The 17125-nt window shown below is 40.2% G+C and overlaps 1 protein-coding gene across 2 annotated transcripts in view; it reads left to right on the top strand.

Annotated features, from left to right (window-relative positions):
* cdk17 (cyclin dependent kinase 17) overlaps positions 1-17125 on the top strand; it is a 56379-nt gene that overhangs the window by 15075 nt on the left and 24179 nt on the right. For both annotated transcript variants that reach the window (XM_084407552.1, XM_084407551.1), the window contains exon 2: positions 13955-14103. In XM_084407552.1, the coding sequence (XP_084263678.1) occupies positions 13977-14103 (127 nt within the window). In that variant the 5' untranslated portion in view covers positions 13955-13976. The remainder of the gene's footprint in view (positions 1-13954; positions 14104-17125) is intronic.

Genomic DNA, 17125 nt, shown 5'->3' with positions numbered 1-17125 from the left:
ATAAAAAGGTGACCGGTAAACACCTCTAACGTTGCATCTCCGAAACAACCGCCCACTCACTGCTGCCAGGATACATAAGCGCATTAAGTTTCGTATTTGTTAAAATATTATAATGTTATTTTTTCCATCTTTGTTGATTATGAAAAGTGAACAGCACAAATAAGATGGGATGCATCGGGAGTCAGACGATTTGACCATTTCAATAAATTTAGTTTTGTAAAAGGCCTCTTTAAAACGAATTTCGTTTTGTATAAATTGTATCTAAATTTTTATAAAATTTTCATCATCCAATATGCCTGGATTTAATATAATCATGACATGATGGGCATGCCGCTGTCACTTGCATTGAAATCTCATAAAAAAGGCTATGCCTCACAGACATGACAAATAAATAAAGCTTGAAATTTCTTTAAACGAAAGAATTAAAAACGAAAGAAATAGGCAACTCACTGATTAGGCTAAGTAATCCATGATGTGCATTTCTCTCGTTCGAGATGCGATCGTTAATTTCATTAAACGAAACAATTCAAAACGAAAAGAAATAGGCTAGTCTGATTAATCAATGGTGTGCATTTCTCTATAGCGTTCACTACAGAGATGGCGAGCGTCAATTTCTTTAAACGAAACAATTCAAAACGAAAGAAATTGGCTACTCACTGATTAGGCTAAGTAATCCACGATGTGCATTTCTCTAGGCGCGTTCATGCGGAGATGGCGATCGTCAATTTCTTTAAACGAAACAATTAAAAACGAAAGAAATAGGCTACTCACTGATTAGGCTAAGACTAAGTAATCCATGATGTGCATTTCTCTCGTTCGAGATGCGATCGTTAATTTCATTAAACGAAACAATTCAAAACGAAAAGAAATAGGCTAGTCTGATTAATCAATGGTGTGCATTTCTCTCTATAGCGTTCACTACAGAGATGGCGAGCGTCAATTTCTTTAAACGAAACAATTCAAAACGAAAGAAATTGGCTACTCACTGATTAGGCTAAGTAATCCACGATGTGCATTTCTCTAGGCGCGTTCATGCGGAGATGGCGATCGTCAATTTCTTTAAACGAAACAATTCAAAACGAAAGAAATGGGCTACTCACATAGACGGCTACTCACTGATTAGGCTAAGTAATCCACGATGTGCATTTCTCTCTAGGCGCGTTCATACGGAGATGCGATCGTCAATTTCAGTAAACGAAACCATTCAAAACGAAAATAAATAGACTAGCCTACTCTCTGTAATCCATGATGTGCATTTCTCTAGCGTTCACTACGGAGATGCCGATCGTCAATTTCTTTAAACGAAACAATTCAAAACGAAAAGAAAAAGGCCACTCTCTGATTGTGTAATGATGTGCATTTCTCTCTATATGTTCGCTCACTACAGAGATGGCGATCGTCAACTTCCATCTTTGCAGAAAAGTTTTATTAATAAAAATCAATGGACACGCGTCACCGGATTGCACTTCTTGCTTGTTGCACACACACAGATATGTTGAATAATGGTGGGCTCCGGCTCATTAACAGTTAATGCCGTCGGCCTGACTCAGACACAACGTGCAGGGGTTGGGCTTGATTTTTTTGTTGTTGTTTTTTTGCCCGATCTGGCATTCAGTTTCTGAACGGTGTAGGCACAAGCCAACAGTTTGGTGACGCCGTCTGAGTCCATTATGTCATAATTTTTAATTAGTCACGGTAATACCGTATACCCCGGTAAAATAGGGAGGCGGTTTGACGGTTTCAAAATTCGAATACCGCCCAAGCCTAGTGTAGAATTAGCTTGTTCAGTTCGATCCATCTTGTTTCTTTCGTTGTCACTTTTTGCCGGTTTCAAGTGACCCGCGTCTGTTTGGGTAGCGCACTGCCGCCTAGCGGTGAACTTCGAAACTGCAGCGCATCAAATACCGAATTAAGCAAAATTATGATATTGTACCGTTTGAAATATAATATATACCGGTATTTTTGCCGTACCGGTATACCGGTAGACATAACCGACTGTGTAACGTGAATACTTGCCAAGATGGGCTTTTTGACAGAATTTTGTGTGTATTTGACTTTAAGCGCAATAAGCCGCAGAAAATAACAAAATTTGGTACTCGCGGCTGGCGAGTTGTTTGAGAGGCGGCTTTATGTCTGCGTGCTTTGGGTGTGAGTGTGAAACCTGTGGAAATGAGTAAAATTATACGCAAAAAACACATTCCTGCACCTAAATTCAGGCCCTGATTCTTTTTTTTTTTTTGGAAATGTGATTTATTTATTTATTTGTATACCATAGAAATTGCATGGAAGTCTGTGAAGAAGCTTGGAGTATTGTGCAAAAAAACTATGAATATGTCATTGACACCTTGGTATTACACCTGTACATGCTCCTTTCAAACTTTCATCCCTGTTGGTAATGTGGGCACAGACTGTAATATCAGGCTGACCTTCCATTGACACGTGTGTGTGTGTGTGTGTGTGTGTGTGTGTGTGTGTGTGTGTGTGTGTGTGTGTGTGTGTGTGTGTGTGTGTGTGTATCAGAGAACAGGCAGTTCCCTTCTGGAGTCAGTGCTGCTTGGTGCTTCATTCGTCACGGGGGATTGTGTGTGTGATCATCCTCTTATCTCTTGCAGACACAAACACATGCAGACACACACTTATGAGCATAAGAAGAAGAACATGGCAATACTTTCTAGACGGCTGTGAGTGGGTGTTGTGGGAAGCCTGTGTGTATTTTCATTCATGTTTATGTACACAGTCAATCTCCTATATTTGCCCGGTAGTCATAAGTTGGTGTTAGTTGGAAATCATTCTAATTTTATATAATCCATTTCCCGAGTTTTCGCTTTCTTTCTATTCTGTGTGTTTTTTTTTAATTTTTTATCTAAGTATTTACTGACAAACGTAGAAAGATCGTCTGTTGTCGTGAAGCTTCATCACTTTCTCTGACCTCAGAGTCTCTTCTCGTTCGGTCCTGCTGCAGTTCGGTCTTGATTTTAGCGATCGCGTATGTTTGTGTTTGCTTTAGGCTGACAGACAGCATTATCTGTGTATCGCCACATTCCTGTCTCAAGGATTTTTGTTTGTGTTTGTGTGAGAAAAGAAGCGGCCGGAAAGGAGGATGGTACTTCACACAGAGATGCTCTTGCGACTCTTAATGATTGTTTGTTTTTCTCTTTTTGAGAGTGATTAAAGTTCGCATGCTGAAGATCTTCTGATGACATTTAAATTCAGGAAGGTGTTTGAGCTTCTTGGAGAGAGCCGAGGCCAGTGATGCACAGAATTCGAGAAGACGTCTGCGTCAGGACCCCGTCTCCATGACAGTTTAATCTTGATTTGGGGTCTGACCTGATGGATGGCTTGCTTTGAGATTTTCCTGCTGAATATTTCAGTGCTTGTGTTGGGCCTCGTTTACACTGTCAGTGAAATGTGACCCAATTCCGATTTTTTTATTTATTTATTTATTTTTGTTCATATGTGATACAGATCGGATGTGTTAAAAAAAACGCATGCATTCGGATATTTCGAGATCGGTTTCAGGCCTCATTCATATGTGGAAATAAATCGGATATGTGCCAATGCGACTGTCATGTAAACAGGCAGATTGGGTTTTCTGAGGTATTAGGCAACGTCTCCGTGGTTTAATGACGAGAGAAACCCCGATGCGCATCTGGCCCGATGACACAAGAGGAATGTGAAAAAACATTGACACAACATATTGTTGTACACAACAAAATTTCGGACCCACTGCTCCTCGTTAAAGCCAATATTTAAACACAATATGCTCCCACCGGTCCTGAGATCTCTCTCACACACAATAACTGAAGCATATGTGCAATGATGGCACTTTTCGTCCTTCTTCGCCTCAAAATCATGCTGATGTTTGGCGTATATCACAGAGCTAGCATCAAGCATATTTCGCGTCCGCCCATCTGTGCAAGAGCATTTAACCCTTTAAGGCATGCGCGATGTTTCAGATAGTATGGCGAGTGTAAACCCATGAATCGGATATGGGTCACAGTTGAAAGAACGTGTAAACGGACGGTCAAAAAAATCAGATAAAGGTAACAAATAAAAATTGGGCATCAAGACCTGCAGTGTAAACGAGGCCTTGATGTGAGTTTATTTAAGATGCACATAATCCGTTGTGGTCGATGCTGTAAGCTGACTAATGCGCTTGAGTGTTTGTTTCATTTAGGGATGGGACGGTATGAAAATTTCATATCACGATTATAGTGACCAAAACTTGCCGTCTTGCGTCTCCGTTTTCGATTGTATTGAAAATGAAATCAGAGTTGATTTATTGTTTACTGATTTTGATCATATTTTTGTGATCATGTAAGATTTAAAACATTAATCTGCCTTTCGCCAATCCTTCTTGAATAAAAAAACACTAACATTGCGCGCTGCGCCTGCGTCAGCCTGTTGCTGGCTGGACGGGATTTACAGTGAGTTATTAAAATCGCGATAATCAAACACGGTTTTAATGATAATTCAATTTTAAATGATAATACTAACCGTCAGACTCAGTACATTTTATCGTGGTTTATAGTGAAACCGGTAATCGTCCCATCCCTAGTTTCATTTAATAAACTGCGACTCAGCATATTAGCACTTTTTAGATTAATGTACATTTACTTGGCAAAGTTTACAAGATTTATGGCTTGAAAATGTAAAATTACACTACTGTTCAAACTTTGGGGCCGTTAAGATGTTTTTTATAGTTTTTTTTTAAAGATGATGCTCACCAAGGTTCTGTTTATTTGATCAAAAATACAGTCAAAACAGTAATATTGTGAAATATTATTACAATTTAAAATAACTGTTTTCTATTTTAATATATTATAAACTGTAATTTATTCCTGTGATGGCAAAGCTGAATTTTCAGCATCTTTACTCCAGTCTTCAGTGTCACATGATCCTTCAGAAATCATTCTAATTATTATTATTATTATTATTATTATCATCAATGTTGAAAACAGTTGCTTAATATTTTTGTGTAAACCATGATGCACTTTTTGCAGAATTCTTTGAGACGGTTCAAAGGAAGAACAAAAAAAATCTCTTGTAATATTTTAAATGTCTTTTACTGTCATTCTTGATCAATTTAATGCATCCTTTCTGAATAAAAGTTAGAAGCCCTGTTTACACTGGTATCAAGATGCATTTTTAGCCTGTCAGATCACAACGAGGCAGACACACATATCCGTTTACACCTGGGGTTTTAATCCATCTCTTTTGTCCACTTTCAACCACTTCTGTCCTGATTTCTTCGAGGGGAGGGTCTATGGTTGGGCTTTCTCAGATCTTTCCATCTAATGGACGAAATAAGCTCACGCAATTTACATGTGAACACGGCAGGAGATGACGGAAAAACATGGAGCGAGCAACAGCTTTCATTTCTGCTTTGAAAGCCGCAAACACGACTAACTCTGAGTGCGTGATAGAAATCAGGGATAGCGAGAGAACAGAACGTTTTAGGCCCCGTTTACACCCGTATTTGTGATCTGATCGACCAAAATGCATCTTAACACCAGGTGTAAACAGGGCCTTATTGAGCCCAAGCTGTGTTTCTGATGTCTTTTTTTGAAATGTTAAAACTTAATATGCTATCTTAAGTCTGACTATGTGAAAACAAACCATACCTGATCGAAACTACTAGAGATTTTCTTCCATATTAAATGGTTAATTTATGTTCACCAGCACGTCTTCTCTCACGCACAAACACACACACACATCTTTAGCCTTTGTCATTGTGACCTGCTGGCAGTCCTCTCTGTATGAGTGCGTTTATTCCGTCCGTCTTCCCATCAGTCAACACATTAACGTTGGGCTTTACATGCTTCATCTTTGCTGCTGTGGGGGGGCGAGAGTGATTTTGAAGAGCGTGCTAATGACACCCTGAAGTGCTTAAAGCGTCGTCGAGTGGACGGGCGGATGAAAGAACCTCGGGACTGCCAGATCTGGCCATTTCTATGGCTCTTAATTACGTTACGCTAGGTAAATGATGGTGATGATGCATCTTTGATGTCCTGTGTTGGACAGAGGGCAGATGTGCTAATGCATGCTAACACGTCAACAGGCCTTGATGCAAACTGATGTCAGTATCTGATCCAGAGCCTTGCTTTCAGAGGTGAAGTTCACGTTTATTTTTGTTGTTAACAGATGGCTTTCTCCTGGTATTATAGACCTGCTTGATTCAAACGGATGGTTATGAAGCCGCTTGTGCAGTCATGCGTGTAATATGCCTAATTTCACTCGCTGTTAAGCTTGCTAGCTGTCTCTCTTTATCTTTCTCTCTCTCTCGTTTGCCCTTTTTTTTGTCATTTTAGTCTCACTTGCCTGCAGTTTGGCGCAGACGAGCAGAGTTGCCGTGGAGATCTCATGCTTTGTAGTCAAACACAAAGACATCATTCTGCTTCTTCTATGTCTCTCTCTCTCTCTCTCTCTCTCTCTCTCTCTCTCTCTCTCTCTCATTCGCTCTCTTCTGTTTTGTACTTGCTCACCCACTCCGTCACCAGCTCCATCTTTCTCTCACTCTGTCTTTGGGCGTGCGAAGGGGTAAATTACAGATTCTGATCTGTGAGAAAGAAGATGCTGAGAAGTCCCAGGAAAGACTGTTGCTATGGCAATGGGAATGGACTTTTTGTTTGTGTGTGTTATGTGGGAAGAGATAGAAAGAGAATCAAAAATGCCAATCTCACCCGAGATTCCTCCTATGCTCATTTGAAGATTTGAGCTGTGCTTTCCAGACTTCCCTTTTGATATATTAGTGATTTAGAAAGGTTAGAAATTTCGGGAGGGGGATTTTGGAGGGGGTACTACATAATTTGGGGGATTTTTCCTTTTGAATGCATGACCATATCAGTATTAACAAATATTGTTGTCATAGTTATTATCAGTCTGATATTGGATGCAAATAATATCAGGGCTTATTTTTTTCACGTTTTATGGAAAAGAAAATGACAGACTTCTTTTTCTTTCTAAGGCTATAGGCCTATACCACAAACGCATAATTACATAGTATTTGTTTTACACTTTATGCATAATTTGACATTTTGAAAACGACCCACAGAAAAAACATCCAAATGATGTTGACCTTCTTTTTTTAACAGGATTCTTTAATAAATATTAAGTTAAAAAGAGCAGTATTTATAAAAAAATAAATATATTTTGTAACATTATAAATGTCTTTATTGTCACTTTTGATCAATTTAATGAATCCTTGCTTAATAAAAGCATTGATTTCTTTTTATTTAATTTTTTTAAGAATTGCGAATAAAAATCTACACATGACATTTGAAAAGTATAAAACTTGATTTGAGCTAGGGCTGTCATGATATGCGATTTTTCACTGTGCTGTTATTGTGGCCAAAAGAATTCACGATAACAATATATTGCGATAGCCTATCTATAGAATAAAAAACAAAAAAAATTGAAAACTATCAGTTAAATAGAAATTATAGCCTTTAACACTGTATAGAATTCCATAGTTTAAAGTAATATGTCGAATTTACATCATCCTTATGAAAATACCCGAGATTGCTTGAACACCGATAAAAATAATAATAATACTGTCGTAATGGTGTGTTAATTCTCTGTTTAATCAGTTGAAATGTCTCTGCGTTTTATTCGCTAGATGTCTTTGTCCATATTAGGGATTTCCTGGAATTTATTACTCATGAGTCTCACTTGTTTCGCGAGAGTCGCCCTCCAGTGTCGAGTATGAATGAAACATCAATAACATCTGAGAGTTTTGCGCTCTATAATGTTCACATCACCCTATTTTGGATTAAAATGTAAAAGAATACTGCGGTCTAAAGATATGTGAAGTAAACCCGATAATCCATACGGTTTTCCATATGGGAGGGGTTGGATCTTATGCTTTCAGAGCTAGCTTGCTATTGCTAGCCACTCAGAAATTGCCAACCCTACCTTTAATTAACACTGTAACGATATTTATTTATTTTTTAAATATCACGGTTATTGTTAATACCCCTAATTTGAGGTGTCTGCAACACAAACAGTGCGGTTTAATGCTTTTAGTGTATCTTAGTGCGTCTGTTTAGCTTGCTAACCCAGTTTCTGTCTCTCCAGGCTGTGGTTTATTAATTAGCTTGCTGTTTAATGCCTCTTGGCTGGTGTGATGTTTGATGTCAGGCCTTCCTGGTCTAATTGCCCTCGGTCTGTGGTGCCACCCGGCTGCAGGGTCGTCCCAGAATTCAGCTGGAGCTGAGGCCAGGAGCAGTCCTCGGTGCTGGTGTTTTGTCTATGTGTTATTGGGTGAGAAGTGTTTATGTTTGCAAGCTCTGCAGGTTTGTGTGAGCGCTTGTGTGTGTGTGTGTGTGTGTGTGCCACTGTGAGTTTGTGAGGTATTATCGTCTCCCGTGCCTCCCCTAGCCCACACCAGGCACATGAGGGTTTTGTTATGGTGTGGGTAATGCGCCCTCTCATTGCCACACAAAGACCCCTTATCTCTCAAGAGGAGCATGTACAGAAGAGGTGGGCTAATCCTGGCCCGGGGGATGTAAACAGATTCTCTCCCGGCGTTTGATTCACATACTCGTTTATGATTGGACGACTGTAAAACTACTCATTTGGCAACACACAGAAAGATGAAAAGAGCAAAAGAGACAACAGCATAAACTGCCCAGTTAAAAGTTAGTCGTCTAAATATTTTCTTCAAGACTGGTCATAACTTTTAAGTCAGTTACAAAAGAACTAGTTTGACAAACTAGAAGTTAACAAAGGGGCAATCAGTCTCACTTTTCCAATTCAGATTATACCAATCTACTTTTTTTTAAGACATATATAGTTCTTAACATGGTGTCTAACAAGTTTTTGCAACTGTACTTGTACATTCAGCTGTTTCTGTCTATTTACTTGCTATTTATATTATTAATGTTTGCTTAGTCAATCAGTACTATTATAATTGCTCATTATTTCATTTGGACTAAAGAATTGACTTAGAATAGACTAATTATTGGTTTAGTCCAACTTTGAAAGTTCATGTAAACATTTATAGACACTTGGGAGTTTGGTTCTTTTGACTTGGGTCAGTAAGCAACCAAAACACTGTAGCATTGTGACGGTGAGCGTTGCTTAGACTCAGGTTTATACGTCAATATAGAAAACCAGATTTCTATTAGATTTGTTGGATAATGTTTAATATGCTACCATTCAAAAGTTTGAGATCTGTACGATTTTAAAAAAGGAAAAAAGATTAATACTTGCATTTAGCAGTGATGCATTCAATTGATCAAAAGTGACCGTAAAGATATTTATAATGTTTTAAAGATTTCTATTTAAAAATGTTTCCTCAAAACATTAAGCAGCACAGCTGTTTTCAACATTGATAATAATAATAAGAAATGGTTCTCTAGCAGCCAATCAGCATTTTAGAATGATTTCTGAAGGATCATGTGACACTTGAGTTATGATGTTCCATCACAGGAATAAATTACATTTTAAAATATATTCAAATAGTAAACAGTTTATTTAATTTATGATAGTATCTCACAATTTTTCAGTTTACGGTGTTTTTGACCAAATAATTGCAGACTGGATTAGCATAATAACATTTAAAAATCTTACCAACCTCAACCTTTTGACCAGCGGTGTATGTCAGTGTCATGCGGATAAAAAACTGACTTGTGACTTGGGGCCTTATAGCAAAAAAATATGATTACACTTTATGAGATCACCATAGACCACATGCCCCACCCTCAACATGCATATTAAATGAGCTGTAACCATATTTGCATATTTTTGTGGCCTACTCTTCCCCCCCTCCAGACTTTCCTATCAGCGTGATCCCGGAGAGCTGCTGTTAACCGAGGGGTTAATGACGGGAGGGGGCGGGGTGACAATAGACAACACTGTCCTCAATGCTCTTCAATCATTGGCCAAGAATGCAGTGTGTCACTGAAACAACAGTGTCTGTGTCCTCCACCGAAAAAGGACGTGTGCAAACCAAGAGAAAAAACAAGAATAAGGCCTGTATATGCCCACTTAGCGATGCGTTTGTATTTTTTTTTTTTTTTTTTTTTAATGAGCTAGACTGGAGACGAGTAGAAAAGGCTCGCCGTAAAGTCCCTGTAGGCCAACATTAAAGTCCCTGTAAAGGCAATTCTACAAAAAAATTCTAAACACATTATAAGTGCTAGAAATGTATTGCTAAAACATGTTACAAAGACTGAGAACTGTGAAGTACTAAATTGTGGAGTTAGACCGTTAAACAGTTTTTCACCCTTGCTGTGAGCCGGATTTTTTGGGCGGGGCTAAAACGGGGGCTCGATGACGCACTGCGACCCCCTGAGCTTGATTGGGCCCCTACTTGATGACGCACGGAGTCACTAAGCCTATCGCTCAATCGCGAGTTACTATCAGACAGCCTACAGTTTGCTAGCTACTATGCCCATGGCTCTGGCTATGCCTTCGTCATGTAAATGCGTATTCCCTGGATGCAATCACTTAGAAAACAGATCGGTGTCCTTATTTAAATTTCCGAAAAATGATCATATCAAGAGGAGGTGGATTTATCTTGTGAAGAGCTAACGTTACCTTGATGGAGAGCTGATGATCACCACCACACCCGCCTCTGTAGAGATCAGGATAGTTTACTTTCGTTGGAGACAACTGGAATTCACTGATAATCCGCTGTTACTGGTGAATGGGGTTGAACCGACTATCTCCCGCTGTCCGCTTCGGCCTTCATCCTCCCGTCGCGCCGACATGCACGAGCTGTGCGCGAGTCATATTTCCCGCGAGTGGGCGTGGTTTCAGCGCAGCCAGCGGACACGCCCCCAGCGTTTGAGAGCTGAGACTACTGCTCATTTTTTCGAGATTTTGATAGCTTATTTTATGTACTTGGCGGCTTTTTTAATCATTGAAATTGGGCTGGGTGGCTAATAACACATTTTTCGGTGGTATGACAAACTCAGAACACATACTTAATTTTGACTTTACAGGGACTTTAAAGGCTACGTCTACATTAATCTGAATAAATTTAAAAAAGCATATTTTTCTCTCGTTTTGGCGTTCTGTCCACACTGAAACTGCGTTTTGTCCTAGCTCTTTGAAGACACTCTCGGGACACGAAAACGGCATTTTCGAATTGTAGTGCGGACTGTGAAACCGGAGGTACTTGAAAACGATGACACTTTTAGTCATGTACTGCATATTCTACCTATAGATATCTTTTGTTATACCAGCTATGTGCTGTTCACTTGAATTACATCCCTTAAAATATGCCTGTCTGCATCAAAGCATGAGCGTTTTAAAACACACATTTATTTATTTATTTATTTATTTATTTTGCTGAGAAAATGATCATGGCTGAAGAATACAGTGAGAACTTTGTCTGGACTCTCGGTATCATTGCAATGAGCTTTTATTAGGTTTTACTCATGTAGTAAGATGACTTAAGCTTTATCAGTCTGGGCGAGAAACTTTTGGAAAATGCTAGTTTGGACAAAGTGTTTTGAAATGAAAATGCCGTTTTCAGATGTATCCACTATCCAGATTAATGTAGACGCAGCCAAAGCCTGACATTGCATGATGGGGAATCACTTCTGCATGTCTTTAAAGGTATGGTTCGGAGGAATTTCAACTTGGGGTCCTTTGCACCATGACCTTGAGCCAAACACCCCCCCCCCCCCCCCCAGAAGCTTTTTTTACGGGCTTTTCCCAAATCTCGGAAGTGACCTCGACGTCCGGGTTAGCGGTAGCATAAGCCATCAGGCAAGTGTTATTTAAATAAACTCCTGATGTACTTACAAACTTTCCAATGCCTCGTTTTATGAGTACAGAACCTATTTGTACAACTGTAGAAGTTTGGTACCATTCTGGGCATTATTAGTGGGGGTAATTTACCAGATACAACCTTGGATCCATTAGCGCCATTCGGCTGATATCTCTAAATAAGCTCTAACTTTAACGATGTCCGACCAAGGGACAAAAAAAAGCTTCTTGGGGCGGTGTTTGGCTCGAGGTCATGGAGCAAAGGACCCTAGGTTGAAATTACTCCGAAGCATCCCTTTAATGAACAGGATGGTGATTTTGCAGAGTGTTAAAGTGTCTGTCTGTGTGTGTGTTCAGGCTGGTTGTGCCCTGTCCTAGCAGGTCTGACACAGGAATGCCAACTGTTCAAACACAAGCCCATGAAAACACACGCTTGTGGCCTCTGGGTGTGTCTGGACCCTGCTGCCCTACGTAGCAGAATGAGATACCAGCTGTTTGAGAAGATGTGCTCTGTCAGCGTGCACATTATACTGTCTGTCGGTTCTATATCGGCCTGTACCCGTCGTCTAATCCCTCATATGGGGGCTCGGTTACCCCCCCCTTCCTTTAGTCTGTGTCAGATGGACAGATGGCGTGTATGCGTGATTGTATTCGAGAGGGACCAATCACAGATGCTCTGACCGGCCGTTTCCTGTAGTGTGATCTTTGCATGCACATTTCCCACTTTGCAGCGTCCTGAAACCAGACACCACACGAGAAAAGCCATCTCACTATAACCTGATAGTCTTTTGTGCGTCTCTGTTTATGATTACGGTGACCCGGCTCTTCATAGGGGCCGAATGTTATATCAGTATGTGCTGTGCTTTCGCTAGACATAGAAGAACCTTGGAGGTTTAATTTGTACCTCGCTTTGTGAGTCCTGTGTGAATTTGGGTGTGTGTAGTCTGACGGTGGCAATACAATAGACAGAAAGAGTCCCGCTGCCTCCCATAGCAAGGTGTTTCCTGCCTAAAACGCTGCAAAGTCAGCATGTATTGAGAGAAATACACAAGCACACACACATTAAAGGTGTATGAAGTCTTAAGAGAATCCATGCATGAGTGATTGTATGGTTAAGGGGTGTTATTTTGCACACTTTAATCTTGTTAAAATCACCATTATGCATGCCCTTGAGTAGTTTATTGCTTTTATAAAATGGCAACACCAATATTAGACTAAGATAACTAAATATATGTTTAATTAAGGATGACAAATAAATGCATTTATTCATTATTTTTACATTGACTACCTTTGCCTTCAAACCCTCATTCAATCAGAACTGTATCTTTTTTTATTTTTATTTTTTTATTGCACGTCTCATTGCTGTCATTTATTTTAAGAAAATGCATTGGTGTAAAGGGAATTATGGCGCATGTGGGAGTGTGTTTTAATAATGCACACAACCATGTGTTGAAGTGCCTATAAAAACAAAATACAGTCTCATGAATATTTGATTAAAAGGCTTTTTATTATTAACGAGGCTTTTTTTTATTTATTTATACTTGGCACATGTAAGTCTTAAAGTCCTGCTGTGTTCATCAAAACCCATCCCACTGGAACTTACAAATGTGACTCTTTTTCACGCATTTTTTTCCCCAACAGGAAGTTGAGTTGGGAAGTATTGAAGGGCTCTGAAAAACAGCCAGTAGCCAGTATGTCAAAGCTCGGTAAAACTGCAATAAAGACTTTAATTCCAGAAATCGTTGGTTGGTAAAGTAAATACAAGTATTACTGCCGAAGATGCACTGGCAAGCTGTTATTTGCTTTTGCTACGAGCCAGAAACCAGCATTAGGGGGATGGGATGTTCTCTTTTTAGTGAACATTTTATTGGAGTACACTTGTGCGTACTAGATGAGTCATCACTATTTTGGGCTGTGTTCCTGGAAGAGAAGTACAGTAAATTTTAATTGACATGCACTTAAAGCTGCAAGAACTCCAATTTTGATTTAAACTGTCATTTCCATGAACTAGCCTAAACCAACTCGAACATCTAAAGCAAATGCACTTTGTCGAAGTGAAAAGCATGATTTACTCGCATATGTGACGCATATTCTTCTTTTAAGGCTGTGCTTAACCCACAATGCCACTGAACTTAATAATAATAATAATAAAACAATGAAAAGAAGTCTGCATGCCGCAGATATTCGCAGGCCGATGATTAACAACACTGTGTGTGTGTGTGTGTTCCTACAGGCCCCCCCTGCCACAGAGGCCTATGGAGAGGATGAAGAGGTTTAAGAGACGTTTGTCACTCACCCTGCGTGGAAGCCAGACGATCGATGAGTCTCTCTCGGAGCTGGCGGAGCAGATGACCATCGAGGAGAACAGCAGCAAGGACAGCGGTGAGTGTGTGTGCGCTGCACCTTTCATATTGTTTTGCTGTGTCTACGGTATATTACATGTGCAGGGTCACTGTTAGTAGTCCAGATTAGAGACTGATTTATTAGTGTTTTGATTAGCTTGTGGAATAAGAGCTCTGGAAACCTGGAAAAGGTCCACGGGAGCGGAAAAAAGGGCCTCCTGTGTTAAGAATCAGGACGCAGGGGCTCTATAAACTGATTATCAGATTTTGTAGCTAAACTATTTTAGTAAAGCTTTCATTTTCTGAGGTAACGCACCCTTTTGGTCAAACACTGCAGCGTAGAAAACCTTTGTTGCTCTCATTTTGCATCAATTTATAATTTTTTTTTACACATTGTCATCTTTCAGAATTGCTTTGTCAACATATATCGCTATACTAATATTTGAAGACCACAAATATTCTGCATTTTTGTAGCGATGTGAAGACGGCTGCATGTTTGCTTTGGCCTGACCTCTGATATTTTCACTTGGGGGGGTAGTGACTGTATTTCTTTCTAAAATGTATAGGAATAAATCTGGGGCATTTAATTGAATCTCTTAAAGTAACTTGATGTGTGTAGTCATTCTGGAGTGTAAAACACAAATGTCATGCTTTTGTTTTTGTGAACTCTTATATATACACTCTTTTATGTTAGGGGAAGTCAAGTTAAACTCAGTCAACAGCACCTTCTCCTTAATGATTATTAACACGAAAATGAATTCTAATTTGTTGCTAGTTTTATTTTTAAAAGGCCAACATTGGTACGTACAATGGAAGTGAATGGGGACAATTTTTGGTGGATAAAACTATTTATTTGTCCACAGTCGTAGACGTCTACAAACTGTTTTTGTTTTTTACAGCCGTTTTAGGGCTTTTGGTATTACATTGTCAACAAAGTTGTAAAATTTGAACTTTACACAGAAAATGATTTTTATTCCCCCTTTAAAATCGCCTTAGCTCACATATTGTTTGTCTATGAGCATTTTATTGTTTGCTGATTGTCCCGTTTACTTCCACTGTAAGTGTCTTCAAGAAAAACAAGAGCTTAACTTGTTGAATTTTTATTTCAAATGAGTAGTTTCTCTTTTGTTCTTCTGAGTATTATTACTCAGAGTATTTTGATTTTCTCTGGCTCACCTGTATTGACCACGTTAGCACGGGTTAGTTGACCCTGATACAGCCCTGTCAAGCTGTCATTCTGATCTGTCATAACTGAAGTCTGTGCCATTTTTGTGACCATAAACAGTGCTGAGCCTGTTGAGAAAGCTCTGCTGTCATTCTTCCAGTCAGCCTGAATGCCTAAAGCAATGCGATTTCAGTTGAATGGAAAAGAACCAAGCAAAACTCCCCGTCCTCTTCCTCAAAGTGCTTTTTCTTCTCCGCGCTCTTGTATGTCAGCTAGCTAGTAATTACGTAACAGCAATGACACCCCTGTGAGGAGAATGAGAGGAAGGGAGCATGTGACAGCTTGTGAGAGATGGGCTAAATTAGCTCTGTTGCCTTTAGGCAAACCTGAAGCATGGACTGGAATCACACAGACTGTTTCAGACGGTACAATGAGACTCTGTAAACTGGAAATCAGTGTGGTGTGAGTTCCAGTGCGTTCCTGCTTACCTTCTGTCCCCAGAGCACCCCTGCCCCGTGATGCATGCTCGACTGAGGGAAAACAGTACCACGCTTATCAAAAGCACAAGTTTTTTTTGGCCAAGACGGGATGAACGTTCCACATCCTTATCGGAGCACCTGAGGGAGGGTTGTAAAGTGCCCCTATTATGCTATTTTAAAGGCTCCTCCTAATTTTGTTTCGGAGGTCTCCACATGTTTACATGCCACCAATTCGCCAAAACATAAAGTTACAAAGTGCCACGAGAATGTGTTGTCAAAACCCTTCCTAGACACCGTTTTAGGCATTAGGTGCGTTAATTCACAACTAAGGACATCAAAATTATGCTGCGTTATCGCATATCTCATTTTAACCAAAATATAAGGTAGCATTGCACACTCTTCTCAAGTGTAGGCAGTCCCTGAATGCTTTGAGGTTAAACTCAAGTTAATTTTTTTCCAAAACCGTAAGAATTAACAGATTTTTTTTTTCTTCTGTGCTTCATCTGAGAAACCTATTTGTGCATGCTAGCGTGTAGGGCTGAACGATACATTGAATTTTCATCGTCATCGCGATATGAACTCGCGCGATGAACACATGGCAACAGACAGCCTGACACGATGAATAATGCCTGGTTCAGATTACAAGATTTTTGCGTCTGTTACGATAGTCACGGTGTCAGATTACACGATTTTGACTCCTAAAATCTTGTCGTGTCGTGGACAAGGAACATGTCAGACTACGTTGCTTTCCGGCCAGTCATCGCGTGCCATTACACGCACATTCACTCGCACACACACACACACACACACACACACACACACACACACACACACACACACACACACACTCACTGTCCCTCGCTCACTCACTCTCTCACACACACACACACTCGCTCACTCGCACACACATACACACACTCGCTCACTCGCACACACATACACACACTCGCTCACTCGCGCACACACACACTCGCTCACTCGCGCGCACACACACACACACACACACACACACACACACACACACACACACACACACACACACTCACTGTCCCTCGCTCACTCACTCACTCACTTGCACACACACACACTCACTCACTGGCGCACACACTCACTGTCCCTCGCTCACTCACTCACTTGCACACACACACACACACTCACTCACTGGCGCACACACACACTCACTGTCCCTCGCTCACTCACTCACTAACTTGCACACACACACACTCACTCACTGGCGCACACACACACTCACTGTCCCTCGCTCACTCACTCACTTGCACACACACACACACTCACTCACTGGCGCACACACACACTCACTGTTTCTCGCACTCTCACTCTCGCTCACATACTCAACCTGTCGTGGAGGACCGTTAAAAAATTAAACATGCTAGTCTTTCTGTTGTGATGTCCTGAAG

Source organism: Rutilus rutilus (genome assembly GCF_951802725.1).
Source record: "Rutilus rutilus genome assembly, chromosome: 4".
NCBI lineage: Eukaryota > Metazoa > Chordata > Actinopteri > Cypriniformes > Leuciscidae > Rutilus > Rutilus rutilus.
This window is presented reverse-complemented; position numbering and strand designations above follow the sequence as displayed.